The sequence below is a fragment of the Protopterus annectens genome, chromosome 9.part0 (assembly GCF_019279795.1).
Source record: "Protopterus annectens isolate FY-2018-M chromosome 9.part0, PAN1.0, whole genome shotgun sequence".
Classification (NCBI taxonomy): Eukaryota; Metazoa; Chordata; order Ceratodontiformes; family Protopteridae; genus Protopterus; species Protopterus annectens.
In genome coordinates, this window is record NC_056743.1 from 974,749,687 (window position 1) to 974,766,836 (window position 17,150).

At 38.0% G+C, this 17,150-nt stretch overlaps 1 protein-coding gene across 2 annotated transcripts in view; it reads left to right on the plus strand.

Moving 5' to 3' along the window:
* Positions 1–17,150, plus strand: part of LOC122811703 (inactive dipeptidyl peptidase 10-like) — a 656,601-nt gene that overhangs the window by 553,979 nt on the left and 85,472 nt on the right. For both annotated transcript variants that reach the window (XM_044083720.1, XM_044083719.1), the window contains exon 21: positions 5,987–6,041. In XM_044083720.1, the coding sequence (XP_043939655.1) occupies positions 5,987–6,041 (55 nt within the window). The remainder of the gene's footprint in view (positions 1–5,986; positions 6,042–17,150) is intronic.

Below are 17,150 nucleotides of genomic sequence, written 5' to 3' on the forward strand. Positions count from 1 at the left end.
TCCATCTGTATGTTTTACTAACCACACTGATACTTTTCACCCTTTCATTTCTCTCATGCACTGACTAATCATGCCACTGTCTATATGCCTGTTCAACTAACTCTTTTTGAATACATAACTTCAGCACTATCCCTAACTAATGCTAGTTATTCTCATCTGGTTAAACCAAAAACTAGCTAGCGATGCAAAACAGTCCGTTTATTAGTGAGCGCTTTCAAAGGAGTCTGTTTTGCATCGCTGACTAGTTTTTGGTTTAACTAGTCTGTACTGCTTTGTGTGGTTTGTAGTTATTCATCTGACTATCCATCTAATATAGTACTCCAGTAATACTTTCATTTCTGCAACTATCTATTACTTTCAAGGTTTTATAGTATAAACTTTTCTCTTAGTATTTCATTTTACTTTATGTTAGTATTTTGCAAAACATATGTAAATCTCTATTTACTTATTTGCAAATGATGTATATAAAATGATTGCTTCCTTATATATTGCATATAATTTAATTGTAGAAATTCTCTGTCTATGAGCCTCAACTGAAATGGGCATTTTCCCATTTGGACATGCTTGGTTAATAAAGACAGGCAGGCAGGCAGACACATAAATAAATATATATTTATTTACTTATTTATTTATTTTGGCAACACAGTCAAATAACTCCAAAATATTTGAAGGTCATGACCTTCCTATTATGAAGCCATATTGTTTTGGGTTCTGTGCCCCAAACAGCACCTGGCCTTTAGAACTGATTCCATGATCTTTGTTATTTCTGAGGTGAAGCTGGCAGGTTGATGATTTCCAGCCTCAATCTTGCTCCTGTTCTTCTAAGGGGAATTACATCTGCCTTAAAATCTTCAGGAACCCTCTCTTCCTTCTATGATTTGTTAAGAGTGCAGTTATTGGTATCACTAACTCTTCTCCCTTCTGTAAGAATTCTGGGGGAATACCATAAGGCTCCTTTGCCTTGAGCACCTTTGGTTTTCAGAGTTTTAAAGGGCTGTTTCATATATGAAGGTTCTGAGTCAGCCCTTTTATGCAGGGCACATCTATTAAATGTATTTAATGGACATTCTTTCTCTTTTTTCCCCCTTAAATACTAAGCAGAACTAGTTGATTTAGCAGTCATTCTCTTTGCTTTTTCATTATTATATTTTGCCAGCTCTGTATCCTTACTAAATAAATATCAATTCCTTTGTCTTTCTTTGTTTCCTTATGAATATATAAAATGTTTTACTTCAGTCTTGACCAATCTTTTCATCAGCAATTTGGGCCTTTGCTTTTCTGACTACATTTCCTGATTATTTCTGCTTTATTTGGTATTTTTCTCTGACTTTCTCCTTCTGTATTAATGTTACATGGACTTCCCTACAACATACCTCCTTGCTGAGATCACTGTCCTTTCCCCCTTTCTTTGGATTTCATACAAAGGCTTGAGGTTCTATAGTGGCCACTCTGATGTGCTGTACTGCTCCTGCTCACCCCACCACCACCATGATGCCCTTTTGCTAGGGCAAATTTAAACCACTGATGAATTTTTCCAAAGTCTGCTTTCTGGAATCCCAGAACCCTCACTTTTGTCTGGTGCACTTCTCTAGCTGATAGTGAATCACACTGTTTGATGATCAGTTACTTTCAAATGGCTGTCCAGTTGCAGATCTAAGATCCTCTCTTCCTTACCATAAGACAAGACCAGGTCTCAAATTATTCTTTCTCAGGTAGGTTCTAATGCTATACGATTCTGGACTACCACCTGCAGGGCATCAAATATGATCCCAACCTTAGTGCTGCTACAGTCAAGTAGTCCAAATACAGACAGATTATCAACATCTGGTGTATTTCAAGTCCCCAACAACTTCTCATTTTTCTGTCATTATACAAATAAGCCTTATCAATGTATTATCTCTTTCCACCTCTGCAGGAGGTATTCAATATCAAAGGCCCTGTGTAGATTGTGCGTCCTTGAAAACTACAACACATTCTCGCAGGTCCCTCCTTTACTCCTTTGCCTTGTTTGTTTTATTTATTTAGTTACTTATTTACAGGGCCGGTGATAGCATTTTTGCCCCCCCCCCAGCAGATGTCAAGTTGGGGGCCCCCTAGGCACTTCCAGTATAGGTATCATCCTGTCAATGCCACACCTGCTATGCCAAACATTTTAGTTTGTGTTGCAAACTTTTAGGAGTAGTTACCACTGACAGACCTTAGCTACAAACTGTTACATTATAACAGGCCTATATATCACACTTTGTTGACCTGTCTAACAAAAGGATACTTATCCCTCTGCACCACATGCTGCAGAGACCTCAACCTCATTCCACAATCAACAGAACATGCTGGAGGGACAGGTTCATAACCCAGAGATTGCCCATGCTATGGAATAGACTTCCCATACATGTCAAGCAGAGCACTTCACTGGCCCTCTTCAAGAGAAATCTTGATGAGTGGATGGGAAATAGAAAATTCACCCCGGGGATCACTCCAGTGGCTTTACTTGACAGAGGCACTGGGAACTAAGGTCGGGTGGCACGATGCCAGGGTAATCCTATGGGCTAGGCTTGTAAAGGCTCCAGGGCCATTAGCTTAGAACACACCTATGAACCTACAGTTAGTGGCATTTAGTTGCAACAATGATACATTACAACAACTATATGTACAGGTCTGGATTTACGTGAAATGATTACTAGGCCTACAGTTTCAACACCCCCCCCCCTGTGCATACCCCAGTCCTGCCGTCTGATCCCCCACCCCATTTTTGGCTCTCCATACCATGCACATTACTTTTTTCTTCCTTTTCTCTCATTTTGCCTTATTCTCAGCTTTTTCAAGAAGGCATCACTTTCTATATGCTCTGAAGTGCATTTTAAAGTTTTTTTTTCTTTTTACACAATGTTTTCATCCAGTAATGGCTTGAACAGAAATTATTATTAAGGAAAGAAATTCACTGTTGCTGTTCAGATTTAGTTTTCTTTCCATCCTTTCAGCACTCATTTCCTGACCAAGACAGCACAGTAATAACCATTTAGTAAATAACTCAATTAAGCTGGTGCCCCCCAAAGCCATAGGGGTTATACATGTGCACCAGGATGCTTTTAGAGCATTTTCTCAGCATTTTACTCCAATGGTGGCCTAAACAAAAATCATGAAAAAGAAAAGAATTGCAGTCTTAATTTTTCTTTCAAGGAAGACATAAGTTGTGCCCAAGGCTTAATCTTTAAAGCTGACAAAATAGTAGCTCACAATAAACTAACAAGCCAGTTGTGGAAATATATAGGTATTATCTGGGAATACTGCCTCCTTTCCTAACCCCTCACAAAAGACAGTCATTGCTTATACATCTCTCTGGTGTTAGACTAGGATGAAAGTAGAGGTTTAAATTGCCTTAGCCATATATTTCAAGTGACTGCTGATATATGTATACATAGCATGCTTCCTCACCCGTAACCCTCAGAGTCAGCCCCATGTATATGTGCCTGATGTGTGATTGTGAGAATGATTTCAGTAATATATTCTAATTTGTTGCTCTTAGATAGTACACCACCCCTACACAAGCTATAGTAACCTTCTTTTTACACTTCTGAGGTCTGTGACAAAAGTAAATAAACAATGACCACACTGTCCTCAGCTCAAACACATGTGCAAACCTCTAAGGTTTGACTGTGCTGAAAATTAAAGTTGTAATAACCACACAATCCCCAGATCCCCAGCAGCTTTCTGTACGCACACATATGAGCAGGGCTGATTTTAGAATGGGTGTGGTTGAAAGCAGAGGCTATTATTAGCTTTATCCTAAAAGGGTCATATCTCAGCATTGTTCAGGTTAAACAGCTCAATCAGAAAATTGATAATTTTTTTTGTCCTCATATAGCTTTTATGGGGGTCGCCACAGAGTCAAGGATGATTAAGGGAGCCCCCAGTATCCATTTATACAGTCCGTTGAGTGAGGGCCATCAGACTCCAAAATGATCTAAGTTTCTGAATGTTCTGTGATATATCTTATGTCTTACTTTTGAAATATAATTACTTGTTAAGTACATTTTTTACTGATACCCAGAAAATAATGTCTGTGTCCTGGCATTACTGGGTGCATGCACATACAAAAAGCAGTGATATTTTTTACACACACACAAGCATAAGCCATAGCAGTCCTAATTTTGTAGTTATTTCAGCAAATAGCAATATATTATGCAACACTGGTACTGCCACACGAGATCAGTGACTGCTGTTTAGCAGTCGTCAAATAGCAGCAGGGATAAGTCACTTGTTTACCTCATTGCACAGTAATGCATACGTGTCACTGTCTCTGATTTCACAGACCTTCCCTGATTTTGTTCATACATTTGCTTTCTCCTTCACAAAAACTTTGATTTGCTGGTAAATCATTCAGGATTACAAACAGTCAATCAGTCTGGACATCTGAATTTTATACTTACTGTCCAAAAATATGTGTTGATGCAAAAGGTGTTATTCTACTAACTTTTTAAGTGCATTAGAGTAATATATAAACTGTAGTCCTGATTCTGCACCTTTATTCTATTATTTTTGGGATTGCACTGAATTCTTAAGCAAAGGAATTGAGAGTTATACTATGGGCTGCTGATCTCTCTAGCGCTTACCTTGCTCATGTTCATTATCAACTTCATCCTAACAGGGTCATATCACAGCCCTGTTCAGGTTAAAGAGCATAATTAGTAAATTAATACATTTTTCTTCCTCATTTTTCCCAACCTGCAGCAGCTTTTGTGGGGCCCTCACACAGTCAAAGATGATTAAGGGGGGACCCCTGCAGCCACGGGTATATCAAGTGGAGAAAATGTCGAACAGTAGGATTTAACTAAGCCATGGGAAGTATGTCAGTGGTAAAATATTTACTAGAATTCTGATGCCTGTTAATTGACAAAACACTGTTAATACAACCAGAAATATCTTTGAATTTTAAAGGAGGTATAAATAAGAGTTATTATCCATGTGGTTTATTAAGTATACAAGAATGCTGTACTAGCTTTTGTTGGTTAGACAGACATGTAACACAATATCAGGATAAGATAACTTGCTGTTGTTGGGGGCCCCCAGCGACCGCAGGGTTCGCTGGTGCCTAAAGTCAGCTACGCTTATTTATTAATTAACCATGTGAGTGGCGGTACAAGACCTTCAGTCACAACCTGGGCCACATGGCAAATACAAATGAAAAGAAATACTAGTTTATGTGCCCAAACAAATTCATAGTGTGAGAAATGCAACATTAATAAAGCAGTTGCAGTAAAAATGTCCACAGTAAGGGAAATGAAATTCAACTGCATAACAGTAACAGAGCAGTAGCTTTGAAGACTTTTTATAAACAGCTACTATTCTATTCTGAACTACCATGTCAGCTAATAGAATACATTATTGCTGAAGTCCACAGACATTTGAAGACATGGATTGTCTAAAATAAAAAGGTCATTCATGCTATATAAAGCAAGCTGTAGTTGCTACAAGAAATAAAATTTGGAAATGTTTTTTCTGCTCACTTCCATATAAGCCAGATTTTGCTACCTTAAAATTTCATCTTAGAAAATCAAGGTCAATCTTTGTTGAGAGAAATTTGTCAAAGATGACAGGTGATTGTAAATATGGAGGGGATCTCTGTGGTGTCCAGAACAGGAGTATGAATTGCAAGGGGATACAAATGTTAGAACAGTCCTTGATTACATACTGAACTTGAAGAAGATTACAGTGACAGATAATGTGATACTAGGTTAAATGCTCATTTCTTACAGCAGAAAACTTGTTGACTGTCCTAAATGTAGATGCAGTGTTTACAGTGTAATAGTGAGGGGATGTAAACAGCAGTAAGAGGAACAGCTTTATAAAAGAAGTCTGGGTAGAGACTCTGCAAAGGTGACAGCAGGTTTATGGTTTCTGTAAGGCTGTGTACAGCCTCATCACAGCACTAGCTGTAGAATGTAAATGAGCTACTTGATCGTTAAAGTAGAGACCTGTTTGGTTGCAGGTGGCTTATGCAGCAGCCGTATGTTGATCGAAGGAGAATAGGTGTCTATGGAAAGGTGAGGCAGCTCTTGTTAAGGAGAGTAGCTTAACAGAGCATCAAGTGTATATGGAGACTGCATGTGTGTATGTGTGTCTGCCACATGGTGGTAATATAAGCATAAAGGCTGTAATGCATCCTGCAACAATAGTATGAGTGTGTGTGTGTGTGTGTGTGTGTGTGTGTGTGTGTGTGTGTGTGTGTGTGTGTGTGTGTGTGTGCGTGTGTGTGTGTACACACTTATGTATGCAGCATGCCTGCTGCAGTGCATGTGCTATTGTTGTTACATATGGGATAACTCAGCATGTGGGGCATGTGCCTTCTGTGTGTATGTGTGTGTGTGTGTGTGTGTGTGTGTGTGTGTGTGTGTGTGTGTGTGTGTGTGTGTGTGTGTGTGTGTGTGTGTGTGTGTGTGTGTGTGTGTGTGTGTGTGTGTGTGTGTGTGTGTGTGTGTGTGTGTGTGTGAGAGAGAGAGAGAAAGAGATTACGTGTGCATCAATGCTTGTTTAATACTTAAGTTTTCATGCATGGTGCATGACCCATGTATGTGTATACACATGCTTGTTGTATATATGATATTTATATGTACTATATGCATGTCTAGTGCATGCATACCATACATAATGCATATATAACCCCATTTTACCAAGCTACCATTAGGCTAAGTACATATCATTAACTGAGGTGCACCATTCTTCACTCAGAACAGTTTTTCAACAAGCAAGTAATACAAATCAAGATTAAAAATCACAGAAATTCATCAGGTTACAGTTTAATACTAACAATCAATTGTGCTTACTTAAGCTGCATTTTATGTGCATAAAATGCAATGTTTTTTAACTGGTACAGTAATCGTTGGATTCATGTTATACTCTGCTGCAAGAAGCATTACCTGTCTAACTTAAAAGGGCTCATCATTTTCTTCTTATTTCAGATTGGTGTACTATCTGAATCTTGTTCATATGCATAAATGAAACATGGCAAATGGTTTATATTGCACCTTAAGTGACAGTGCTGTGCAAGACATTCTCTTTCACAGTGGCCTAATGTACAAACTATTTCTATGGCACACTGTGTGATTAAGGTCACTACTGCTGGTATCAATATCTCTGTACACAACTCTTCGGTAGTTTCTCTTTTCGACCACAGTGCTGACACCTTTTAGCTATGTTCTGTTTTTTAGTTAGGAACCTTCCTAAGACAGTTTTAGGAAATTAAATGTTCAACTGTCTACACTTACAAGTAATTGAAAATCATTTTGTCAAAACCCTCACACATAATATAAAAGTATATTGCACTTCCTCACTAGTTTTACAGACTTACCATTCATTATAAACAGATGATCACGGTCATCAGAGCTTTGTCCAATCTAAAATATGAAGGGGAAACAAACAAGAATGTAGATTGCTAGAACAAAACAATATTGCCATAACAGCTCAAACTGTTAAAGCCATCACACTAACTTAGCAATTTGGAGACAATGTCAGGCCATAAAGGGGACACCATTCACTCCTCCTCCCTCCAAGAAAATCCCACGCAGAATTACATCTGAAATGGTCATCCCTACTCTCAATACACTCAGAAATACCAATTCCTTGGAACCAAATAAGATACCATGATGTCTATTTTGTGTAATCAAAACTAGCTTAATATACCCCCTTATGCACATTCTCAACAAAGCATTAAAACTGGCTACTTCCCTGATATCTCATAGATCCCATCCATGGGGGGAGAGTCCTTCCACAGGACTTAAGACATACAAGGTAATGCTGAAAACTCTCAAAGAACTTACTCAGGCAGGCACAGGAAGCCTCCTTCTCCATGAGGTATCATAAGTACAGAGTTGTCAAATGTAGAGCTTGTATACTTAACCTCATAGGGTCACTAGTGATATTATTAACTCCTCATAAATTTCTTCAACAGTGCGATCACCACCATGAATGTTGTATTATCTGTCCATGTAGCATGCCTTGATCAGCCCAAATCATTAACACTATGTCCCATGACAGAATGATATATAAATTCAAAATTTAAATGTAAATGAATTGGCAATTGGCTGCACAATCATATACAAGTAAAAATAGGAGGACTTCTATCCTCACCCTCCCTTGTCACCCATGAAGTCCATCAAGGCTCTATCCTGGGACCATAAACCTTCCTTTTCCATACCTAACCTAATACATTTTGCCACACATAGATTTTGTCAACCTCAGAAATTTCTTCAAGAGGATGACCACCATCCTAGATGAAAGTTTATCTGTCCTTGTAGCTTAACTCAATCTGTCTAAAGTGTTTCGCACTACATACCACAGTGGAATCACAATTAAACCCATGGATCTAATGGAAACAGAGTCATAATAACTTATCTACGACTGGGTACATGGTTGATTACAATACATAAGAACAGAAGCTCTCCTATTTTTTGCCATCCTCTATAAAAAGTGGTGTCCCTCAAAGCTCTGTTCTGAAGCCACTCCATTTTGGAATCTGTTCTTAATAGTTAAAACAGAGTCAATTTTCAGACCCCCCAAGTATGTAGATGACTGCAAACTTAGTTGCTCTGTTGCTCTGTACTTAATCCCACTGATACCACATCCCTCCAAATAGCACTTAATATTACACAAATTGTGCAGTATAAATTACCTTGTCTTCATTATCAAAAATGTAACATTCTGACATTTCACAAAAGACAATGGGGCAGCTATCTGTGGTACTTAAGAATATATACTGCCACCTTTAAATACTCTTTATATACTATTAATGGGCAACAACTAGTAAAAGATTTTAGAGTTCTTGTTGAAAATGACATTTCATTTGATATCCGTATAGCCACTACTGTCCACAAAGCATATGGAGAGTTGCTCATCTGATCCCCTTGGGGTCAACATTTATGCCAAGAGGGGTAATTGTGCCCCTGCATACAGATTTTATAAGACCACTTATAGAATACTAAACCCTGTTCTGTATACTTCTCATATGCCATCTGGTACAGTTTCTTTACAAAGAGCTTATCTTGGACAGCCAAATACTGTGTCAGTCCCTCTCTTCTCTGTATCATATCACATTCTTAGAGAAGACCTCTAACTGGTATACACAGCTTTAAAAGATCTCCTACTAAATGAAACATTTTGCTTAGAAAATTTAGAATAACACCTGCAATGCAAGATGAATGCAAGATGGCATTCAGCCTCAATAAAGTGAACATCAACATTGCAAGAAATTTCATCTCTCAGTTAAACTCAGCTCACCAATCCATACCTTCAAATGGAAATGGGTGACTACATAAACACATTTTCAACATGGAGCCCAGAGCATCAACCTCCTGAATGACCAATATGCCTTGGCTGTGGTCACCAAACCTGACTCTATGAACTCCCACAGAGTCAAGAAAAGCCTCATGCACTTGCTGTGTACTTTATATCGGCCCTGCTTTCTGAGCTCTGAAGCATGCTTAGGTCTCTGGTCACCCTATCTTTACATGTTAAACTCATACACAAGCACCTGCTTTATTTATTCATATTTATTTATTGACATTTGTTGACTGGAAAAGTCCACTAGATCAGAAAACCGTTTTCAGTGGAGGCCCAGGGAGAAAAGGTCCACAGTGTGTAAAATAACAACATCAGATTACAGAAGATAGGTAGTTATACAATTTTAGAAGGAAATACTTTAAACTACATAAAAATATAGACAACAGTTATCACATCATAGCAAATGTTTTTACAAATACTGTAGCATCTTCTAATTAGCATAAAGATGAAGGTAAAGACATCTTGCAGAAAAAAAATATATATTTAATTCAATTTAAGTACTTTGCCTAAAAACTGAGTGTGTGTGTGTGTGTGTGTGTGTGTGTGTGTGTGTGTGTGTGTGTGTGTGTATATATATATATATATATATATATATATATATATATATATATATATATATATATATATATATATATATATATATATATATATATATATATATATTGTGTGTGTGGTTTTTTTTAACCTAGGAATGAGTTAGGGAGAAGTAGGTAGATTGGTGGTTAGTGATTGCTTATATCTTTGAACAGAGGAGTAATAAGGAGAAAATTATGGGGGTCTGGTATTAAGGGAGCAAGGACATATGGGGTTAAGACAGTAGCTTTTTAGTGAGGATTTAAAAGCATTAAGGGAATCTAACAAAGTAAAAGATGTTGGTAGAGCATTCCATAATTTAGCTATGGAATAGGAGTATAGGCTTTGTCCTGCTCTTTTGTTTACTTTTGATATGATCAGAAATTGTTTATTTGTAGACCATAGATTTCTAGAGGGAGTATAGGGTTGAATGGTTGACGTAGAGCAGGGCATTTCTCTGAGTTATATACTAGCTTGTTAGTTGGGTGTAACTGAGATATTGGGAGAATTCATACCAATTAAACATTTTGATAGCTTGACAATGATGGGTATGGTGTTGCAAGCTGCAGACAAATATTGCAATTTTGTAGCAGCAGCATTATTGTTTATTAAAGAGGGAGGAGTGAAAGTTTGTGATGATGGGAGTACCGTAAAAGGGGGGGAGAAGTAAAGACTTGGTCAGCTTCATTTTTGTCAGTCTATCCATGTAATTTAATGCCTGTAGAGTTTACCTAGTTTAAAGTGAGTTATTTTTATAGTATTAAGAATGTGTTGCATAGAAGAGTTTATTGTCAATTGTTATACCAAGTAGTTTTGCAGAATGAAAAACCTGAGTTTCCATTTTATCTTGGAAGTAAATTTTAAAGTCTTGTGGGGTTGGATTGGTGGAGAAAATAAGTAGTTTAGTTTTTTTGGCATTTAAAGGTAATTGAGAATCATTAGGCCATGTTTCTATGGATTCAAATGCTTTTTGGGTTATTTTTAAGAGGTCTTGAAAGTTTTCAAACTATATGATTGTGGCGTCATCTGCATACTGGACAAGTGTGGTTTGTGGGGACACTAGATGTAAACTGTTTATGAAAATATTAAACAGCAGGGGTCCAAGGATGGACCCTTGGGGTACTCCTAATTTATTTAGCAGATAGGTAAATTGCTTGCTCTGCAATTTCACTGATTGTTGTCTGTTGTGTAAGTAGTTATCAAACCAGGGCAGTGTCTGTAGGGAGCAACATATTTCTGATTGTTGTTGAAGTACTTTGGTATGTGCCACTGTGTCAAATGTCTTGGATAAGTCCGACAGGAATACTGAAGTTATTAGACCTACATCTAAAGCCTTGTTTATGGTGTCTGGGAAGGAGAGGAAGACAGTGGTGGTGCTATAGAATGGGTGAAAACCATGTTGTGTTGGGGTAAGAGATGTTGTCAATGAGATGGTTGACTAGTTGACTATGTATACACTTTTCTAATATTTTGGAGAGAGAAAACGAATAGAGATCAGCCTATAGTTAGAAAGGGCATTTGTATTACCACCTTTATGGAGTGGAGTTACAATGGAATTTTTCCAGATTTGTGGGATGGTTCCTTCAGAGATGGATTGGTTTATTAGAATAGTGGTGAGGTATGATATTGCATCAGCAGCAATTTTTCACATATCCTGAGGGGAGGCTGTCAGCGGATAGGGAACAGGGTTTCAGTTTTTTTTTTAAATTTTAGAATTAGAGAGGTGGGAACAGGTTTTAGGGAGAAAATATAGGTTTCAGTTGTTGCTTTAGTGGTAGTTTCATGGGATGCAGGATGATCTGAAGATGTTTGTATGGTTGCTTTCCTGATGTTTGTATTATTGGTGGTGTATGGATTTAGAGTTTGTAGGGGGTTCAGGAATGAGTTTAAGGACGGTATCAATAAAGTGGGAGTTGAAAGTGTGGACTATATGTTGCGGGGTCATGTTTGGGGATGGAGATGGATTTTGAGTGGTTGCCAGATTGAGGATAGAGGATACAGATTTCCAAAAATTCTTAGGGTTGCTTTTATGGAAGGATAGTTATTTTGAGAAATAGATTTTTTTGTCATTGATGACTAGTTTTTTGGCTTGGTTCCTGAGTTGTTTAAAGTTAGATTAATTTGTCAGTGTCTTGTTACTGTACCACACCTTCCAGGCTCTATCCCTACCTAAAAGTAGTAGTTTTGTAGGCTTAATTAACCATGGAGCATGGCTAATTTTGATTCTTTTTGTTTATGTAGGGCCAAGAGAGTTATGGGTATCTAGAAAGATTTTGTTAAAATACTTAACAGCTTCATCAAGTAGTAGGAAATGTAGAGGGCTCCAGTTATGAGCTTTTAAAATGTTTGATGGGTTGAACTTAGTGAGGTTTCTGGTCGTTTTGTAGATATGGGATTTTGGTACCTGGGTTTGGGTTCTGTACGTGAAAGCAGGAAATGATCACTCAGGGAATTGGGGAGGGAGCCTGAGTTAGTGAATTTGTGGGGATATGATACAAGGATCCAGGGTTGCTTCAGGTTGTTTATTTTGTACTCTAATGGGAAATGTAATAAGTTGCATGTATTTGTAGAGATTAAGTCTAGGTTTTGCCAATTTATGTTTGTATCCCCAAGTATTATAGTTTTGGAGGATATACTCTGTGTTGTCCAGGAAGGTGGCCACGGTGGTGCAGCGGTTAGCGTTGTCGCCTCACAGCAAGAGGTTCTCCAGTTCAATTCTCGGCTGGGGTGCCTTCTGTGCGGAGTCTGCATGTCCTCCCTGTGATTGCGTGGGTTTCCTCCAGGTGCTCCGGTTTCCTCCCACATCCCAAAGACATGCAGTAGGTGGATTGGACACACTAAATTGGCCCTAGGTATGAGTGTGTGTGCCTTCTGTGGATGGTTGGGCGCCAGGCTGACAACTCGACACTGTAAAACTCCACTGCCAATCATGAGCAGACAGATGATCCGCTGTGGTGAGCCCTAACCATGAAAAGCGGAAAGAAGAAGAAGATTCTGTGTTGTCCAGGAGAGGAAATCATCAAGGGTGGAGATATTTTGCCTTGGTGGAATATATCTATGGAAGTGATGCAAATCTGTTGTCATTTATTTGTAGTACTGCTATGACTGTTTCCAGATTGTTAAAGGATGGTATAGTTTTTAGGAAAGGTGTAATAGTTAATGAGTTACAACAGACTAGTGCTGCCCCACCACCTTCTTTAGAAGCCTGTCTTTTCGTAGTGTATTGTAACCTGTTGGGACCCTTTCTATGTCTGATATATGTGGCTTGATCTAGATCTCGGTCATGGCTATGATGTCTGGGGAGTATTGCTCTAGCCAGGTATGAAATTCTGTGAGCTTGATGCAAATATTACATATATTTATTGTTGCCAAAGATAGGTTTCTAGTGGAACATGGTGTATTTGGGGTTATGGTGGGTCTTATGTTGGAAGATAACAGGAGGGAAGGGCCAGGGTTGGGATGAATATCATCACTTTGAGGTAGCAGTGAGTGACATATGATGGTTGGGTAGTAACTTTTGAGATAGAATTTTGGAAGGTTGAGAGAAAAAGGTTTTATTTTGTTGTTAGCAATGGAGATAACTTTGAGTTTAATGGTGTGTGCATGGTTGAAATTGAATAGTGAGAATGAGATGTTAGAATAACTAACTTTGTTCTGGTATGTTGTTACTGGTTTCCTCCACATCCCAAAGACATGCTGGGCAGGATTGGACACTCTAAATTGGACACTGTAAAACTCCACTGCCATTCAAAAGAAGAAAGTTCTGGTATGTTGTTGTGGGAAGAGTGGTAGTTTTTAGTTTGATGGGATGGTTTAAGACCTGTTTTAGGTTATGAGGGGAGGTGGGTTTGGTTAATGTGAGGAGGAGTGAGTGAGTGAAGAAGAATGAAAATTAGATAAAGTTTTTCAGATGTTTGCATTTTGCTTTAGAAATGATTAGGATTGTAGTGAAAGGTGGATGGTAAAAGCTATGTGATTGTTATTTGCACTAGTAGGTTTCTGCACTAATAGGGAAATAAGAGAGGGGAGTGTACTTTAGAATGTGCTGGTTGACTGATTGGGTGGTGATCTTACGGACGTTGGCTAATTAGTATGTGGGAGTAGCCAGGATAGGTATAAAGGTAAAGAAGGATGGGGTGTGTGGGAATGGGGGTAGGGTAGAGGAGGAGTGAGCTCAAGTGAAGCAAGGATGAATGGAGGAGGCTGGCCCTAATTTCACAGATGTGCAAGTCTACAGAAACAATCAGGAAAGGCAGTAGGTACTTTGGACTTACTTGTTTTGCATACCTTTCTTATTGAAATAAAATAAACCATTTTTACCAAGGAGTATGTGGGATTTAGAAAGACAAGAATTTAAAAGAGAAAGGGTTTAGTAATAGTAGAAAAATGGGCAGGGCTTTCAAATAGTTAACTAGCATACAAGGGGAGACAGCTGCTAGGAAGTACAGGATGGGGGGCAGCTAATGTCCATGGTGGATTGCTTTAATTAAAAATAGAATTAAACAAGGGCTAGCAATTAATAATGTTGTCCAGAGGATAAAACATATTTTCTGTATCTTTTGAAAATAACACAGATCCCGAGGTTGCTCGGTTTAATTATAGAGTGCCACAGGCCAGTAGTTTGAGATTGGGGAGATCTAGGGAAAAGTAATTTAAAAGAGGGAGCTGGGAAGAAAAGTAAGTAATATTAACACAATACACTGCATCTGTTAATAATAAGAAAAAAATGCAATAGATATGAAGGTACTAACAGAGGAGTGAAAAAAAAACAATAATTAGGTAATCTAAACACAGATAATTAAAGCTTCACTTTGTGATAATGTAACATCTGAGAAAAGTTCTGGCAGCAAACACTTTCAACAGTCTAATGCAGTTGCAAATATATCAGCGAGTATAAATAGAAGATAACATATACAGAACTAAGCACATGGCCAGCACAATACTGAACTTGTTATAAGTAGAGAAGTGCAAGATGAGCTGCAAAGATTTTAAAACGGATGTAGGAATAGTGATACAAATTACACTACAGATATGCCAAGTGTTATAACATACATTCTAAACCAATAGCGGAGGAAAAGTACACACTAATATCTGGGCAAGTTCTTTTAAAAATGCATTAATAAATTGAACAGCAAAGAAATAACATTCCAACAATAGCAATGCTCTGCACCAGCAACACAGCTCTAACAAGTCTATGTTCTAGTAAGCACAGGTAAATAGCTTCAACAGCACATAGACGTACTGTGAATACTCTCTCTCTTAAAATATAATGTGTCTAGCTTCATTACTCCATACAAAGGTGTAAAGCATGATCAATAAATCTTTCAAATGAAAAGAAGCAAATAATATGAAAAATAACCTTAGCTATGCACACTCCACCTCACAAGACAAGCAGCTACACCAAGGGGATTTTAAAAATGGCTCCTGTAGCCTAAGAAAGCTAAGTTAAGCTGTAATTGGTCTTGTGGGGGAGGGAGAGAACTGATAGACCAGGAAAATGGTGGGTAGCCAATAGTATGATGAAAAGGTCTGACCCTGATTTCACAGATGTGCAAGTCTACAGAAACAATCAGGAAAGGCAGTAGGTACTTCGGACTTACTTGTTTTCCATACCTTTCTTATTGAAATAAAATAAACCACTTTTATCAAGGAGTATGTGGGATTTAGAAAGACCAAAATTTAAAAGAAAAAGGGTTTAGAAATAGTAGAAAAATGTGCATGGCTTTAAAATAGTTCAACAGCATACAAAGGGAGACTGCCATTAGGAAGCACAAGATGGGGGGAGCTAACATCCATGGTGGAGTGCTTTAATTAAAAAAATAGAATTAAACAAGGGATAGCAATTAATAATTTTGTCCAGAGGATAAAACATACCTTCTGTATCTTTTGAAAAAAAAAACACAGATCCTAAGGTTGCCTGGTTCAATTAAAGAACACTGCAGGCCAGCAGTTTGAACTTGGGGGATCCAGGGAAAGTAATTTAAAAGAGGGAGTTTCTGCATCATTTGAAAATAACACTGATCCCGTAGTTGCCCAGTTCAGTTAAAGAACTCCACAGGCCAGTAGTTCGAGCCTGAGGAGATCCAGGGAAAAGTCATTTAAAAGAGTGAGTTTCTGTACCTTTTGAAAATAACACCGAACCTGAGGTTGCCAGGTCCAATTAAAGTACATCACAGGCCAGTAGTTTGAGTTTGGGGTGGATCCAGGGAAAAGTAATTTAAAACAGAGAGAGTTTCTGTATCTTTTGAAAGCAATACCAATCCTGAGGTTGCCCAGTTCAATTAAACAGTGCCACAGACCAGTAGTTCGTGCTTGGGGAGGTTCCAGGAAAAGTAATTTAAAAGAGGGAGCTTAGCTATGGGCACTCCACCTGACAAGACAAGCAACTACACCAAGGGGGGTTTAAAAATGGAAAATTCCTTTCAAAGGAACAATACAACAGAAGACTACTGGATCAGTTTGCAAATCAGTTTTATTTTCTATTTTATCTAAAAGCCTTACTGGAATTAAACACAAAACTTTTCATACAACATTTTTTACACTTGTCTTGATTACACTGCCTAGAATTCTTGATCTGCTTTCCACTTCAACAAATTCATAAGTTAGTGAAACCTAGAAATAGGTATTTTGATCACTGTGTAAAAATGCAGATTTTAAAAGTTCCTGTTTGCATTTATTTAGAACCCTTCCCTATCTTTTTAGCATACATCACACTCATTATAACCCATAAAACCAAAAAGTAAAAAGGTAACACAGACAAGCCAATTAGTAAAAACAACAAGAAAAATCTAGCCAAGCTAGAGTTTTCACTGTGTAATACCTTAAACCTGTTGGAATAGAGGTCTACGAGATACAAGCAAATGGCCCTGAAGGACAAAGTGTTCTTCAACTATATGGCTTCTAAATATCCATGACTTTTCCTTTTTCCTTTTTAAATCATTATGGATAGATTCAGGCCAACAAAGACAAACACCACTAGCTGTGGACATGCACATTTTAGCCATCTTATCATCAGCACATTATAAGTGGACTGTTTAGCTATATGCTAGATGTCCATAACCATTAAGGTGTCTGCAAAAAATATCCCAGCTAAGAAACAAAACCATAAAAGTAAAAAAAAAGTCACACAGACAAACCAATTAGTAAAAACTACAAGAATAACCAAACCAAGCTAGAGTTTTCACTGTGTAATACTTTAAACTTCCTAGAATAGAGGCCCATGGGATATATGCAAACAGCCTCTT